Genomic DNA, 17,435 nt, shown 5'->3' on the forward strand with positions numbered 1-17,435 from the left:
CATTATTAAACATGTATCAAAATTACCACGCTGCATTTTGGTCCGACTCTCCTTCGACGGAAGAAAACCGTAACAACTCTGTAAAACGATATCAATAACAATGATAAAACTCTGAAAGTTACATGTTTCGATAGTCTCACACTCCCTTATAATAGCATTAACCTTGAGATTATTTAACATTGTGGATTTCTATACTGCGATACATAACTTTCTCAGTGTTTATTTGGACTGAGACGAACAGGAGCTACGGGTACCAAGGTGTTAGTAGGTGACGTAAAGCACCCAAATGAAATAAAAACCGAATATGTTTATTATCCAGCTACTGTAGCTGCCTACTTATCAACAGGCAGTACTAATAGTTCCACAATTGAAAATCATAGCAATCTGACTCCACACTTCTGTCTGAAGTTGGAATATTCCTTTTCGCAGGCTTGGGCCACTGACATTAATTAACCTGAACCTGGATGTTCTGTTCTGCGTTGTGTACTATTGCTAGAATTTAAAGTTTGATGGAATAACCATTTTAACTCTCCTACATATTTGTGCATATGCCAGGGTGGGTTGTAGGTTGATTCTGGTGAGATTGGATAGTGTGCTCTGCAGCACACCGGTCAGCTGTGCTCTGTATGATTTGATTACTGCCAGCCTTGATTAGACTGTGCCAGGCAATCAAAACCCATCCCTGATGTAAATTGTGACGACCTCAGTTGCCCAAATCTCTGGAATATACTGACTTTATGACCAAAATGATCTTACTTACACTTTTTATTCAATTTTGTCTCTGGAATTAAATGTTTGAACTATATTTATGCCACATAGGCCATTTTAAACTAGTTAACTTTTGTGTTCAGTTGCTCTTTAAAAAAAAAAAATCAGTAACTCGAGTACACTTCAGCGTTCATAAATTCAGTGTTGTCAGATTGTTGGTATGTAAATTCAGAGCGTTTCACTCTCGGGGGCATTCAGAGCGCATACTGGACACTGGCTGAGGCTTGATCCAAATGTTCTGACCTCACAGTGGTCAAGCACCCAAGTTAACTGGCTAAAGATATCGAACTTGCCAGCTGCTTCCAGACTCAAATGAGAGAAGAACTCACTCTGACCATTTTACTTGCAGTAACAGAGCTGGTGGCTGTTGTCATGTTATCCAGAGCATTGGTGACTGTACCTGTGCTGCTGGCAACAATTGAATTGAGTATTTTTTGGGGGGGGCAGACGTTTAGTGACACCGGTCATATTCAAAGGGTGTTGCGCGTTTGTTAACGAACGCCCCCTAAGATTCAGTCCCAAATGGCACCTTTTTGATATAGTGCACTGTGTAATGAATAGAGTGCTATGTTGGACCCACAAACAAACGACACCTAGTCACTCTCTCCTCATCTCTTTATTCTGACATTTATCTGGAAACACAAAACACTGGTAAAGGAACAACATTAATTGACCGGTCATGATTTAGGTCAGGTTCCAAACTATTTGGTCTTTTTAGTTCTAAAACATGTAAAGTCAACATTTCCCAAACTCAGTCTTGGGTATCTCATGAGGTGCACAGCTGATTAAAATAATCAAAGCTTGATGAGTTGATTATTTTTTAAATCAGCTGTGTAGTGCCAGGGCAAAACCCAAAATGTGCACCCCTCGAGGTCCCCAGGGCCAAGTTTGGGTAACGCTGAATTAGGTCGTGTTCTAAACTGTTAGCTCTATTAAGTTGTGGTCCAAATTCAATCTCAAATAGTGTTCACAGTATTGTCTCACCACAGAGACTGAGGGATCAGGGTGTGAATACAAGTTAGTGTGGTAGCCTTCTGTTGCCTAGCCCTGCACAAGGGGCTATCAACAGGGATGTAGCTGTAGCGCCCCCTGGTTGTGGAATTGTAGTAACTAAGGTTGTATAGGTTAGGGTGTAGGGGTCAGTGTACAGGGTCCAACATGTAGCTGTAGCGCCCCCTGGCTGTGGAGTTGTAGTAACAGCAGGAACTCTTCAGGCATTGCGTGCATTTTGCGGTTCGGACCCACGTTGTCATAGTAATGATGGGGCAAAGAATTGTGGGATAGATCCAGAGGGAAGGGCCAGAAGCCGTACAGATGAACCTGAAAGAAAGAGATAGAAATCACACACGAAGACGCACACACACAACAAACAACACACACACACACACCTGTTCACAGATCTCCAAAGCAGTGCTGGCCAACATCAGACCAGTAGAGAGCCGTCGGGCTCGCTGCCCGCGGTGACGCCAGAACCTGCCCAGCTCAAACAGGTAGTCTGGGTGGAAGAACACCACTTCTTGTTGGGGGCGGGCCTTACGGAGGGCATGGTACACCTGGTACGGAACATAGACTGATTAATGACATCACTATTTACACTCCTCCACCAGACCCCTTCCTTCCCCAGCCCTCCTCTCCCCCAGGATCAAAATGTGTGTTATCAATTTTGTCATTCTTAAAAATGCTACCAAGCCCAGCCCGTGGACTACTTATTGATGAAAAAAAAATAGGCCCGGCCCCGTGCCAGTTACCAGGGCTTTACCTAGTCTAATCTGGGACCAGTGGGAAGGGCTATAGGAGGATGGGCTCATTGTAATGGCGTAAGTGGAACGGTATCAAACATATGGAAACCACGTTTGACTTCGTTCCATGTATTCCTTACAAATGAATAATGAGCCTGTCCTCCTACAGCTAACCCCACCAGCCTCCACTGTCTGGGACTAAAAACATGGCACTTTGATGCAGCTTCAACCAGAAATGACTTTTCGTAGCAGGTTAGGAACATATTTTCTCTAACCATAAACCTTTTCCTAACCTTAACCTAATTCTCCCAACCTGCTACGGGAAAAAAAAAATCCCTTCCAGTCATAGTTGTATTCATTTCATAGTAGCAGCGCACCTTGAAGCAGGGGGCTGTCCCAGAGGCAGACGAGAAGGCGGGGAGAAGCAGATGGGCGTGACCATAGAATGACAGGACATCTGCCAGGTGTCCAGGGTTCTGCTGGAGGTCAGTGTACCTGAGGACAGGGGAGGGGAGGAGACAGATGAGGAGAGGAGTTAGCAGACAGGAGGCAGGTGAGAGGTGGGGTCGATGTTAGTGGCAGTTGGACAAATGTCTAGAATCGACGTCAAGAATTTATTTGAGTTTGTGAAATCATGTTGGACAGGTGTGAGGCAGAGACAGTTGAGTATTGATCATGTATATTGATTGTGTATATTGACAATATATAGGTTGTTATCAATAAAATGTTGCAATATGGTGCAGAGTGTTCGATTTGGCTGCTGGGGGGCAAGGAGACCCCAGCTCCGCTAAAACCATTGATAACTACGTGCCATTTATAAGGGATTGTTAAAAAAAAATTTTTTTAACTACACTGTATTTGGTTTTAATATCATCATAGCGCCAAATATGAAATAATCAGAACTATCAGAGATATACAGCAAGTAACTGCATGCTTTTTATGATCAGTAAACATCAATTGATCATGTATTTTCAGATATGTGAGGTTAGCCTATCCATTTGGCATGTAGCTTGCTAGCCTAGCAAACAACATGTCATTTAGCTTGCTTCATCAGATATTAGGCTTTTGGAAAGAGCATGACATTGGCAAGTCCTATTCCTGGCAAGTCCTATTCCTGGTAAAGTTGTCAGTCGGACTACTGTCATCACCACTATAGATGGCATAACAAGTACAGCCAGCTAGTTTATCCCCTGAAATGTGGCTTGTTAACTAGCCATATTGAGGTGATCTGTTATTAGCTATCTAGCCAATTTGACATGGTCCATCAATCAATGTAGTCTATCATGTCTGTCAGCAGCAATTGTGATTAAACACTTAAAATGTTGAAAAGGAGATAGCTAACTTTGGTAGGTAGGCCTACGTTGGTTGGAGAAAAAAGTACATTAAGTCTACTACTACCACCACTATGTTTAGCCAACTGTACAACATTTTTACCGGTAGCGTGCAAAGTAAACATTATCAGCTGATGGCACATTTGCCAATGTACTCTACTGCTCGACAGGCAGAGCCCACGAAAGGATGGGAAATTAACCTAAACCACTCACACTTGTCAGGTATATTTCAATTTAATTTGATTCCAAATAAACATTTATTGGTCGCGTACACATTTTAATTATGTTTCTAGCTACAACATTCAAATTCAGAAAGAAATTATTAATTGACCACAAAATGGCCATCTCAGTCTCCGCACTTGAACCCCATTTAAAACCTGTGGTTTGATTTGAAGAGCAGACAAAGGATATTAAGGATCTGGAAAGATTCTGTATGGAGAAATAGTCTATAGAGGAATGTCATCATCCTCACAAGGGGGGGCTGCTGGAGTACTGTAAACAATCATTTTAACCCCTATCTTTGATTGTTTTATGACTTGAGAGGCATTAGAAGACAAAAAGGGTCAATCAAATGCATTGTGTGTATTCAGAGTGGTCTCTGACTTGTGGTCAGACTCGCTCAAGTGAAACAAACTTAAACTTGCAGTTTTTTTTCAATGCAGAATTGCATGTCATTGAGAAAACAGGAAGTTGTCATAATGTATTTTTTTCTCACAAACATCCTTTCTGAATTTAAAAGTAATCAGCTAATGTATCTGTAATCAGATTACAATATTTTAGCTGGTAATGTAACCGATTACGGTTTTTAAAATCAGATTACATGTACTACTATCAACCCTGTTGGTAGTGTATGTACCCTTTAATGATCTGGCTCGGGTTGGCTGTTACGAGGTCTGTTTTCACTCCCACGTCACAACTCTTGTTGATAGGAGCCAGGTTAAACCTGTCAACAACAAAAACACCACAAATTAGAAACGGCGGTCACACACACGATTATGAATAACATTGACACAATATTAAATCAACATTCACAACACAACAATTAACTGGACAAAATTATTAACTGAACAAAGATGATATACTCAGAAAGAGGTGCCAGTTTCGATAAGATAAATCAACATTCAAACACATTCACACATTACATCAACATTATAGACTACACAACAGCACTACATTACAATAGTTAACTACCAATAACATATTCATATTGATTGATCTATGTTTGCATTATTGATTATGTTGTTGCTGATACCTGATGACATAGTCAGCATTGTCTATTTCCGCTCCACAGCTGCTGTTCTGCAGGATTCCTCCACTTCCCACCACGGCACAACGACTCAATGAACCTTTACTCCAGGGTACGGTCTATACACATACACACACACAATGCTGGTAAACCACTAACTTTGTCTGAGAACTGAAGACTTGCGCACACACATGCACGCACACCTGAGGCAGCATCTCCCATAGTGCTTGATCCACCTTTCTCTTCTTCCACCTGTGTATCTCGTAGGACAGACTCTGGTTCAGATTGGTGTTCTGTCTGGTCACCATCAGCCTATCAGACGCATTACAGCATGACCACAACTCTGTCCTGGGGGAGGGGGGGCAACAACAGGACAGAACGTTTGTTGCAGAAGATCGCAAGACTGAGCAAAGTGTGTGTGTGTGTGTCTCACCTGTATAGTTCTCTGTGTGTGAGGTTGAGTCTCCAAGGACAGTCCATCAGCTCTCTCACATCCTGAGAGAACAGGGCTATGTCCACTCTGAGACACACAAACACACGGAGGAGAACTTGTTGGATCAGGCTGGAAGTTGGATTGTCATGTTGATCTGATCTATACTAGTACATATAGAATGATCATGAAACATAGGAAGAACAAGCTTTCACTCACTGACCCCAGGAAGATTAGGTGACAGCATGGTGTCAGCTAATCATTCAAATTCAAAACGCCACCTACTTTTTTATAGTATTCATGGTCACCAGTCTCTTTCTCAGTCTCCTACACTGCAACCCCTTCTGAACAGAGTCCAGGAACCCATCTCTGCAAAATGCAAGCGAACAGAGGAGAACAGTTGTTGGTAAAGCCAATCAAAAACAACAGTAAACCTGTCAACCCCCACAAATGATGCAGCACCACCTTCCTTGGGCAAAATTAAATTAAACTATACTGATAGTAAAAAATAAAAATCCATTATAGCACCATGAATGTTCTTGTATACGTTTTGACAGTGTTTGCAAAATGTGTACCAAATTTGTTACAGTATTAATATCTGGGATGGATTTATATGCATTTATGTGCCAGACCTTGCCCACATAATTGTTTTTTGGTCAATAGCGGCCATGTTGTTTTAGTTACTAGTCTGGAAAATATTGCATTGAGATACCTTTGTCCATAGATGCCACATCAAGTTTCATGCAGATCGGTCATTCGGTGCCAGATGAGTAGTGTTTTGTGTTTTCACAAAATTAAAAATGGTGGAAAAATCTATCAAGGCATACCTTGTGTGTCTCTGACGCAAATTTCTTCCTTGTGAGAAGAAAGATTTACGTACTGAATTTCATGACTTTGGGTCAAACGGAGTGAGGGGTTTGACCTTTAAAGTCAGCATTTCCAATTGCTTGTTATAGCACCAACATCTGTATTGTATTTGAATTATTAGTGGCTTTATAGTCCAATCGGACAGCAACAAATGTTCTGTAAACACCAGCCAGAGAGGCTTGCATGAAACCCAAATAAAAAAGGTAATGACTGTCATCTGCTTTCCAGAAGGTCATCAATACAATGTAACAGTGAATAATCTGTGTCCTCTGTCTTTGTACATCCAGTCTGGCATCAATCCTATCAACAATATAAAATCTATAAAATTCAGCTTCAAGTCTAGTGACCATACACCCGTACTTTGAGTGTCACAAACAGAACATGTGAAACAGAAGGATGTGTTTTACAGACACTCCAAATATACTAAGCATTGTGTTGATCACTTATCTAAAATCACTCTTTAATCTTGCCATTAGACACAGGGTGTTTCTCAATATGCATACTACCATGCACAGAGTACCTCACCTCCCCATTCACTGAACCTTCTTCCAGTCAAGACAATGGCAACAATAGATTCAACAATATATACAAAATGCAAATGTTTTACTTCATAATTATCAGCTAGATATGTGAATTGTAATAATCTACCTAGCCAGCTAGTTAAACAGGCATAAATTACCTAAAACTAAATGTTATGCAAGGTAGATATACATTTTGTGGGTAGCTAGCCCTAATAACTTACTATAGACTTAACCATCTTCCAGCCAGGAAAACAATGGCAATAGAGAAGAAACAAGCTATACACAAAGCAACAGTTTTACTTCATAATTATCGGCTAGTTATATGTGAAGTGTAATAATGAAGCTAACCAGAGTTTAACAGGCGAAAATTACTTAAAACTAACATGCTAGATAGATGTAAATTCTTTGTAGGTAGCTAGCTAACAGTACTTCGTGGCAATCTGGCTAGCTAACAATACTAGTAGCTAGCCAGTTAGCCCTATTTACTTATTATGGGCTTGCGATCTATGATACGTACAGTAGGCAGGTAAACATGACAAAAATTAACACAGCATGTATTTATTAATGTTTCAAGATAAAATATTGTAGTCAACATTTAATTCTGAGTGTATTTTCTCTCGCTTCAGCTCAAATAATGGCCGCCATTGATTTAAAGAAATGTTGAGTCATTTTTAAGTGGTTGGTTGTGTCATATTTCTTTGCGTACTTCTACGTTGAAGCTTGCATCGATGCATGCTTCAAATATGTACAAATGGTGTACGCATTCGAGAAGTCCCCTCCGCTCTCCGTTTCTCATACTCTGGTTTGGACTAATACTCCAACCCTCCCGTGCTCAATGTACAGTAGTATGCATTTTGCGAATCACATACGGTAATGAAGCTGGTTGACGCTTCTCACATTTAAAATGTGACTGGAACAGCATTTACTCCAAAATATGAATTTTATTTTCTATAAATATAATACAGACTTCAAAACAGGTAGAGTTCAAATGTCTAAAACAAGGATAAAAGTAAAATGGAGAGGTATAAAAGATGCAAACCCTCCAGACATCATATCCTTGCCTAAAAACTGAACCATGGGAACCCAGCAAACAACAAATGTTCCCATACCTTTAGAGAACGTTCACTTAAGAGTCATAAGTCATTTCCTAAGGTTTTCATAGGAATATACCAGTGATGTGCAAGGACTGTTTCCAAAAGATCATTCCCTTAATGTCAAACAGAAATGACCTCAGAATAAGATATTGTCCTAGACACGTTTCAAGGGAACATTGGTGGAAAAAGTACTAAATTGTCATACTTGAGTAAATGTAAAAGATACCTTCCTAGAAAATGACTCAACTGAAAGTCACCTATTAAAATACTATTTTACATTAAGTTGAGAAGTATCTGGTTTTAAATGTACTCAAGTACAGTGGTGGAAAAAGTACTCAATTGACCCTTTGCTAAGTCCCAGTTTGAGACAACCAATCGCATAGCTCCAATGGATAGCATCCAGTTTAATTTCAAAGAGGTCAGATTTTCTCCATGCAACCCTTTTTACAAATAACGTTCACTCCCTAATTTCAGTCAGGGTCTGCAGTATATCACAGAGCAAATATGGATAATTGTTACTTCTTCCAAAAGAAAGGCAAAAAAAGCTAGCAGATTGAGCATGAGCAGGCAACAATGAATGAGGTGGAGTAGGCAGAACAAAAATAATATCTAAATGCAGCGGAAGCTTTAGTCACAGGTTAGCAGAATGTTGGTGGTAGCCATCTAGCTCATCTCCCTCAGTATAAGGGTTGGCTAATGCTAATAAGCTAAGCTAGCATTAGCTCTCGGCATCCTTAAGCTATTGGTTATCAGTCAGAGCTATTAAGCAGTATATGTAGTGAGTGGGCAAGCTACGGATGTTATGAAAATGATATGATATTAAGAAAAGTGTATTTGATGCGTTTTGTTTCTGTAGCTAGATTGGCTGGCTATCCACTTCAGTAGCTACTGTCTGGCTAGAGATGTAAGGTTCTGACTGAAGCACATATCTGACTGACAGTGCCCCCCTGTGGAAGGAAACTGAACTTTACTACAACTTGATATTTAACCATGTTTAGAAATGCACAATGCTGAGGTGGTAGAACTGACTAAATGAAATTAATCAGAGAGGGCTTGTAACCTATTCCATTCTACAGGTAAACTTGCTTATTTCGTTATTGTATAGGCTATGTAACTATAACATAAAGAAATAAACACAGCTCATTATTGAATCTGTGAAATTATTTCAGCTTTTTTGTTTTCACTTTTATTTAATTTAAGTAGGCAAGTCAGTTAAGAACAAATTCTTATTTACAATGACGGCCAACCAAAAGGCCTCCTGCAGAGACGGGGGCCTGAGATAAATGTTTTAAAATAAATACAATATAAATATAGGACAAGACACACATCACAAGAAAAGAGACAACACTACATAAGAGACCATAGAGAACATAGCAAAGCAGCAACATGACACAACATGATACACTTAGCGACTTACTTGTTCTATTGTATAATTTGAGAGGTTATCCTGCAAGTAAGCATTTTGTTGCACTGTGTACTCTATGTATATCATGTGTATATGAAAAAAATAAAAATGTATTATAAGTGAAGGGGGAGGGCAGCCAGACAGGTGAAAGCTAGCCAGAAAAGGCATTAAAAGGTTGGATGGAAATCTGATTACTGAGGTCTTATTCCATTCTACAAGTCATATGTGTTGGCTCATGTCTCTTTATATTCATATAGCCTAGGGGCTATGTAGCTCCTTATCTATCATGTTTGGAGTTGTGTTGCTCTGTTATGCGGACATAGAGTTTCTTGCCCTGGTTGTGTCATTAAACAGTATTTTTAAAGAGCAATTGCCCCTAAAAAAAAACAACTTCCCATTTAGAAAACACCCTGTGGCATTGACATGAGTCCGGAACATTTATTCTACGGTCAAAATTTACTACAAAAGGATCATTTGTCATAAGGTCAGTCTCGTCAAAAACAGAGTTTTGTGAGACTTGTGGTTGTGATTGCATCACAACATCAATGAAGTTGGGTTCATTTCAATCCACAGCTGACAGCAAGCAAGATATCATCAATTCAAAATGCAGCTGCACGTGACCCAATTGTAATACATGTGGTAAATTTGGATATCCCTTTAGGATTAGTTAAGGACCTTCAGTAAATTAAACAATGTACGGGACAATATGTTCGAATTCCATTAGCTCCAGATTTCAATGATTTAAAAACCTCTAACAAACTCTAAAATTGTAGAAATTCACATACAAATATTTAAAGCATTTAATGAGAAAACTAAAAGGTGTGCAGCATGAAAATAGTATCTCTTTTACATTGTATAATTTATTGATGACCCCTAACTAGCCCCAGAGATTGACTTTGGATGGCCCATCTCTGGTCGCACACCAGCCGGCTAAAACGTATTGTTCAAATAACTTGGCTAACTCTTCCCACCTGTGAACACACCCACATTAAACCACACCCTGAAAACAATTCACATTTTAATTCAATCATGGTCGCATTTCTTAATGAAGCAAATCTAAAGCAAGGCCAAAATCAGGAAGTGCAGTCACCCTTTTCCACTAGCTAATGACTTGTTGCACATCTACCTTACAGATGTGCTAAGAAGGAGGAGAGATGAGAACGTCAGGACAGCAGAGCACTTAGAACAGCAGCAGCTAGGGGCAACTGGTAGGAAGATGATGATGTAGGTCACTCAGACACAGGCCAAAAACAAGTTAAGCTACCCCAGCATTCCCTTGACTGTTTTAGATTGTGAGAGAGACAAACCAGACAAGAAAGAGAGACAGCCAGCAGCAGAAGAATAGATGATGGAGAGACAGACAAGACAGAGACAGCAACATAATAGGATGACATGATGGAGAGACAGCAGTAAGCCTGTGAAATGACTAATTAAAACAATTGTTTACTTTTACTACCAGGACAGGACGAGATAGGGGGGTAGACAAGAGAGATTGCAACAGACACAGAGAAAGTGATGGAGGCAAAGGAGGGGTGAGCACATAGTATACTGGGGCGTATACTGGGGCGGCAGGGTAGCCTAGTGGTTAGAGCGTTGGACTAGTAACCGGAAGGCAAGTTCAAATCCCCGAGCTGACAAGGTACAAATCTGTTGTTCTGCCCCTGAACTGTTCCTAGGCAGTCATTGAAAATAAATAAAAAATATATATTAAAAAATACTAAGCTTCTCTATGGATTCTAACTACTGCACAATGTGTGTGAGCGAGAGAGAGAGAGGAGTGTTTGGGTACTGTTGAATCCTTTAGTCAGTTTGCCTCATTGGACAGGTCAGAGTCTGTTTGAAGTTGTAGATGGTATGGAGGTTTTTGGCAATACAGTGTAGATTGGAGATCTTCACAGGTCCAAAAAGTTGGACCCGTTTCGAAATGGACCTAGGGCCTTACCCACCCAATTATATCAACTCTTTTTCAGATCTGATTGATCAAAATAACAAAAAAAGATCAGAATTGGGCTGCCTGTGAATGCAGCCATGAGGTTGTGAGTTGAAATCCCTGGTGAGGTCATGCTGAATAATAATGACTGTATAAATTAACATGAACAGTGTAATCATGCATGTCAAATATGTAAGTTGAAAACACTATGCGTGTTCCCTAACCTTGCCAACAGACAGAGCTGTGAATGGATCAGTGGTTCACAAATTAGGTCCTTGATGGGTTCTGTAACATGTCATAAAAACATTTGAGTGGTAGAACGTTGTCAGGACCATCAGGTGACATTGACAACTGATGCGCAGAAATTATCCTGCAACGTTCCCATGAAACGTGGCTAGCACATTCATATATTCTGAGAACATGGCAACCATGTTCTGTGTATGTTTGGTGGGACCTCGATGGAATATTCTCCTAACCTTCAGAAAACTAGACACATGAATGTTCTTGCAACGTTTCTAGAACATTAATATTGGATATTCTGAGAACATGGTAACCACTTTCTGGGTAAGTAATTTTTTACATTAAGGGAATGTTCTCTTAAGTAATGGCAAAACATGTTAAATAGGTTCTTATTAAGTTTTTGCTAACATACATATAATTGTCCCCTAACTAATGGTAAACTGGTCACTCAAACTTCAAGGGACCATTACAGTTAACAAACGTTCTCTCCCTAGAATTGTTAGTTGGGAAGATCTAATCGCACTCATGTCCCCGTCTCTTCCTCAAAACCCATTGGATAAGTAAGCCAGAGGTTCCTGCCCTCTGACCTGCTCTTCCAATGGGTTTTGAGATGGAGAAAAGAGGACACGAGAAGTATGCAATTGAGCTCTTCCCCCTGTGCCTCTCCCACACCTTTAAATCACCTGCACATAATTAGCAGGCCAAATTGGTGGGATGGCTGTCAATTATCAATTAAACAATGCCTGTCCAAACGCACAACATTATTAAATTGACTTATTGGGTTGAAACACACTCACATACACAGTATTACAAACGTACCTTTGGTGTTGGTAGTAGTCTATGAGCGTAATAGACAGGAGAGTTCCAGAGCAGAGGAGAATGAATAGAACCAGGTAACACATTGTTACAACAAGTCACAGACTGAAGGACAGCACGACGACTACACTATCTGTCCATCAGGGAAGGGAATAGAGGTGTGTTTGTGGGAAAATCTCAATGGTCCGTGCTATTCAAGGTCCTTGGGATGTCCCTACCCCATTGATATTGACATTTTAAATGGTAAGGGTTTAGGGTAGGAACATCCCAAGGATTCCAAATAGTACTAACCAAATCTCAATTGCATTACTCCTCGTGTCTTCTCTTTGCCGCCTGTTCAAAACCCATTGGATGAGAAAGCCAGAGGTCCCTCCCCTCTGACCATCTCCTCCTATGGATTTTGAGAAGGGGGAGAGAACGAGAGGAGTATGCAATTGAGATGTTGTGGTGTGTCAGGGTTGGGCTTAATTCTGAATTTTGGAATTAACTTCCATTCAACTCGTGTTAAAATTCTAATTGAATAGGCCACACCCCACAAGATGTATAATTTGAGTTTGAGTGACAGGAAGTGGAATTTAATTGGGTCAAAGAGGAAGAGGCAGAGCGGGAGGGATAATTGGGCCCAACATCTGTCTTCTCCAGCAGGTGGCAGTTGTTAGTTTTTTTCGCTCACCAAGCCAGGACTTTTTGTATGGAGGTCAATGAGTGTCAAATTTGGTTAACAAAAATATGAATGGTTTATTTGCTACATGTGGCTTACGAACAGAAGTTTCGTAATGCTTTGGTTGTTATGAGTGTACTGATATAAGTAGGAGACTTGACATCCTGGCAACTTTGAGAAAAAACACTTATATTGGAGTTGTGCCCGTTGTTCACACGCATACCTGCCCTCTCATTGGCTAGAATGCTCCCACCTGATCTTGTCTGTGGCCATTTGAGTATCTGGTCAATATAATGGATATTCTGTGATTCAGTGCAATTCAAATAAATTGCTGTCATAGAACATAGGTTTAATTGAATTTGACAGGTCACACTTCCATATACCAAATAATATATTTTCTCTGGAAACAATGTTCATATACTCTTTTAACCTTAGTGCTTAGGGTGGCTTCAAGTGCTCATGGGAAATGGGTAGTCGTAAATTCGATATGAATGTGTTCACGTGCCTTTGAAATCAGAACAATTCTTCAATCAAGAAGATTTTAGCTAGCTAACATTGCTAATAGTAAAGCTAGCTTGGTGAACAAATGATATATGGTCAAACTAGCTACATTCTCCATACTAATATGGTTGTAACTGTCAAAAACGGATTTGTTGACATCTTTTGGATGAAAAGGTAAAAGGTCAGTGGTAAAATGTCACAAATTTTCTCAGTCTCCCACTTGTAATTCCAAGTTGGAGGGTTTTCCAACTGGGAACTAAGAGCTCCCTTTAACACAGATCGCATGTGAACACGGCACTAGAATGGCCAATTATATTTCCACCAACTATTTCATTTGTTTTGTATATTTTTGGAGGCCTCAGGGTCAGCTTGAGGGTTAAACAATTGTATCCTCGGTAAATTGAGAATTTTCCCAGTATTGAACAAAATTTATGTGATTAATGACATATAATAACTTTAGAATATTCACATACAGGCTTATTTTCCTTGATCATTCATTTTAAGAGTTTGTCCTGAAAATAAATTGTTTTGATAATATTGTATATGCATGTATTGTATATAATGACATGTTTGTTTTATGTACAATATGTATTTTTATATATTTATTTCACTGAATTCAATTATATTTCCTTTTAATTCAAATGGCAATTCTTTATCCTGTTTACTACTTCAATTAAAATTCAAGAACTGAATTGGAATTTGAGGCATTCTTAACTCAATTCTGAAGTGAGCCCAACCCTTGTGTGTGTGTGTGTGTGTGTCAGATGTTTTTATTCAGCCCAATCAAGGATTTGCTACACTGCAGAAATGTAAGGGTCAAGTTTATCCTGTTCATCACGAAATACACAATCACACCTATGTCTACTAATTTGTGTTTTATCGACCAGTTTTGCATTGATACAATTTTGAATTAGCATGGGGATGGATGGGCAGCACTGTGGAGCAACGTTTGTTCTTCGGCATACCGGTATTAATTCCATGGTAACCAATATAAATTCAGAACAAATCAACATAAATCACAATACCAATGCTCAGCTGTTACTAAATCAAATAAAATGTTATTTGTCACATACACATGGTTAGCAGATGTTAATGTGAATGTAGCGAAATGCTTGTGCTTCTAGTTCCGACAATGCAGTAATAACGAGTAATCTAACCCCAAAATTTCACAACTACCATATACACACAAGTGTAAAGGGATGAAGAATATGTACATAAAGATATATGAATGAGTGATGGTACAGAACGGCATAGGCAAGATGCAGTAGATGGTATCGAGTACTCATATACATATGAGATGAGTAATGTAGGGTATGTAAACATATTAAGTGGCATTGTTTAAAGTGGCTAGTGATACATTTTTTGCATACATTTTTCTATTATTAAAGTGGCTGGTGTTGATTCCTTATGTTGGCAGCAGCCACTCAATGTTAGTGGTGGCTGTTCAACAGTCTGATGGCCTTCAGATAGAAGCTGTTTTTCAGTCTCTCGGTCCCTGCTTTGATGCACCTGTACTGACCTCGCCTTCTGGATGATAACGGGGTGAACAGGCAGTGGCTCGGGTGGTTGTTGTACTTGATTATCTTTATGGCCTTCCTGTGACATCTAGTGGTGTAGGTGTCCTGGAGGGCAGGTAGTTTGCCCCCCGGTGATGCGTTGTGCAGACCTCACTACCCTCTGGAGAGCCTTACGGTTGTGGGTGGAACAGTTGCTGTACCAGGCAGTGATAAAGCAACGACCGGATGCTCTCGATTGTGCATCTGTAAAAGTTTGTGAGTGCTTTTGGTGACAAGCCAAATTTCTTCAGCCTCCTGAGGTCGATGAGGCACGGCTGCCCCTTCTTCACCACGCTGTCTGTGTGAGTAGACCAATTCAGTTAGTCCGTGATGTGTATGCTGAGGAACTTAAAACTTACTACCCTCTCCACTACTGTCCCTTCGATGTGGATAGGGGGGTGCTCCCTCTGCTGTTTCCTGAAGTCTACGATCATCTGTTTTGTTGACGTTGAGTGTGAGGTTATTTTCCTGACACCACACTCCGAGGGCCCTCACCTCCTCCCTGTTGGCCATCTCATCATTGTTGGTAATCAAGCCTAACACTGTAGTGTCGTCTGCAAACTTGATGATTGAGTTGGAGGCGTGCATGGCTGACAGGGAGTACAGGAGAGGGCTCAGAACGCACCCTTGTGGGGCCCCAGTGTTGAGGATCAGCGGGGTGGAGATGTTGTTACCTACCCTCACCACCTGGGGACGGGGGATATCAGTAATTTACTCTTTATATGTTTGACTCTTTATATGTTTGACAACTTTTGCTTTAAGTCCATGACATTCAATACGAAAATGTGTACTTTTTAGTATCATCATTTCTCCTGACACCCAAAAGTACTTATTACATTTCAAATGCTCAGGCAGGACAGCAATATGGTCCAAATCACCTATCAATATAATGTGTTGTCATCGCCACTGCCTCTGATCTGGTGGACTCAATTTTACACAAACACTGCACTTGTAAATCATGTCTGAGTGTTGGAATGTGCCCCTGGCTGTCTATATTATTTAAATAAATAAAAATAAACCATGCCATCTGGTTTGCTTAATATATGGAATTTGTTGTATAGCATTTGCTTTTACTCAAGTATCACAATTGAGTATTTTGCTCACCACCGTTATTAATTTTCATTCATTTGAGACACATTTCATGACACAGGTACTCTACTTTTATCTATAGCCCAAAAAGTATTTGACGTTTCAAATACAGTGTAATCAATGCATTGCAGTGCATGTAGGGGTGGTAGAGGGGAAAAAGTGCTGCTGGGTTTGTAGAGCACAGTTCCCAATGAAATGACAGACCCTGCTGAGTACTCCCCTCGCCCATACCCGGGCGCGAACCAGGGACCCTCTGCACACATCAACAACAGTCGCCCTCGAAGCATCGTTACCCATCGCTCCACAAAAGCCGCGGCCCTTGCAGATCAAGGGGAACCACTACTTCAAGGTCTCAGAGCAAGTGACGTCACTGATTGAAATGCTATTTAGCGCGCACCGCTAACTAAGCTAGCCATTTCACATCCGTTACATAGGCTCTTATCTAAATGTAATCCATTACAGTTATATATATATATACCTGTACTTTCAGTTACCTTTTGATTACTTTCCCCTTAATAGGCTTTAGAAAAAGACAAACAGGATCCATCAAACACATTTGGTGTATTCTTGTGGTCAGACTTGCTCAGGTGGAACTTAAACTTGTGCCTTTTTTCAATGCCGAATTGCATTTGTCATTGAGAAAAACAGAATAATACAAAAATCTTTAACAGAATCTGTCTGTTTAGCTAGAAACTTCTGGGTTTTTGTATGGACTGTGTCTCAATCCACCATATGTCGGCCTTCTGCATCTGCGGTGGAAGAAGATAGAGCTACAGTGGTGTTTGTCAGACCAGAAGACATCCCAAAAATATGTCTTCACATGGCTCTACAACACCCACAATCTTCACGGGACTCGTGAGAAGGTTTACCCGTGAGTGTGAGGTAAAACTCCTGATGCTTTCCTTATGCATTTCAAACACCTCAAACCATACTTCATTTTTTGCCATGTATGAATGTACATTACATTTACATTTACATTTAAGTCATTTAGCAGACGCTCTTATCCAGAGCGACTTACAAATTGGTGCATTCACCTTATGACATCCAGTGGAACAGTCACTTTACAAAAGTGCATCTAAATCTTAAAGGGGGGGGGGGGGGGGTGAGAGGGATTACTTATCCTATCCTAGGTATTCCTTAAAGAGGTGGGGTTTCAGGTGTCTCCGGAAGGTGGTGATTGACTCCGCTGTCCTGGCGTCGTGAGGGAGTTTGTTCCACCATTGGGGGGGCCAGATTTTATT

General features: G+C 40.3%; 1 protein-coding gene across 4 annotated transcripts; it reads right to left on the reverse strand.

The window, feature by feature from the left end:
- Positions 1-1,365: 1,365 nt before the first annotated feature.
- Positions 1,366-12,741, reverse strand: LOC124013063 (alpha-2,8-sialyltransferase 8F-like). 4 transcript variants are annotated; one of them, XM_046327204.1, is made up of 9 exons: positions 12,391-12,741; positions 5,800-5,883; positions 5,518-5,604; positions 5,321-5,432; positions 5,091-5,203; positions 4,695-4,781; positions 2,885-3,002; positions 2,157-2,321; positions 1,366-2,088 (listed from the first exon to the last, which is right to left on the reverse strand). In XM_046327204.1, the coding sequence occupies exons 1-9, from the start codon at positions 12,471-12,473 to the stop codon at positions 1,894-1,896; spliced, it is 1,044 nt and encodes a 347-aa protein (XP_046183160.1). In that variant the 5' UTR covers positions 12,474-12,741; the 3' UTR covers positions 1,366-1,893. The 4 variants fall into 4 exon arrangements, with proteins under 4 accessions (XP_046183160.1, XP_046183158.1, XP_046183159.1 ...); XM_046327202.1 differs by having other exon boundaries at positions 5,288-5,432; positions 12,391-12,735; XM_046327203.1 differs by lacking the exon at positions 12,391-12,741 and adding an exon at positions 7,772-7,902 and having other exon boundaries at positions 5,288-5,432.
- Positions 12,742-17,435: the final 4,694 nt, after the last annotated feature.

The sequence above is a fragment of the Oncorhynchus gorbuscha genome, linkage group LG24, assembly GCF_021184085.1.
Source record: "Oncorhynchus gorbuscha isolate QuinsamMale2020 ecotype Even-year linkage group LG24, OgorEven_v1.0, whole genome shotgun sequence".
Taxonomy (NCBI): Eukaryota; Metazoa; Chordata; class Actinopteri; order Salmoniformes; family Salmonidae; genus Oncorhynchus; species Oncorhynchus gorbuscha.

Bases quoted from the DNA above. Each gene is read 5' to 3' on its own strand.
- LOC124013063 (XM_046327202.1), bottom strand. From the start codon at position 12,473: ATGTGTTACCTGGTTCTATTCATTCTCCTCTGCTCTGGAACTCTCCTG. The intron at 5,884-12,390 runs GTACGTTTGTAA...TGCATTTTGCAG, and splicing joins GACTACTACCAACACCAAAG to AGATGGGTTCCTGGACTCTG. The intron at 3,003-4,694 runs GTACATACACTA...CCCTGTCCTCAG, and splicing joins CCGAGCCAGATCATTAAAGG to GTACACTGACCTCCAGCAGA.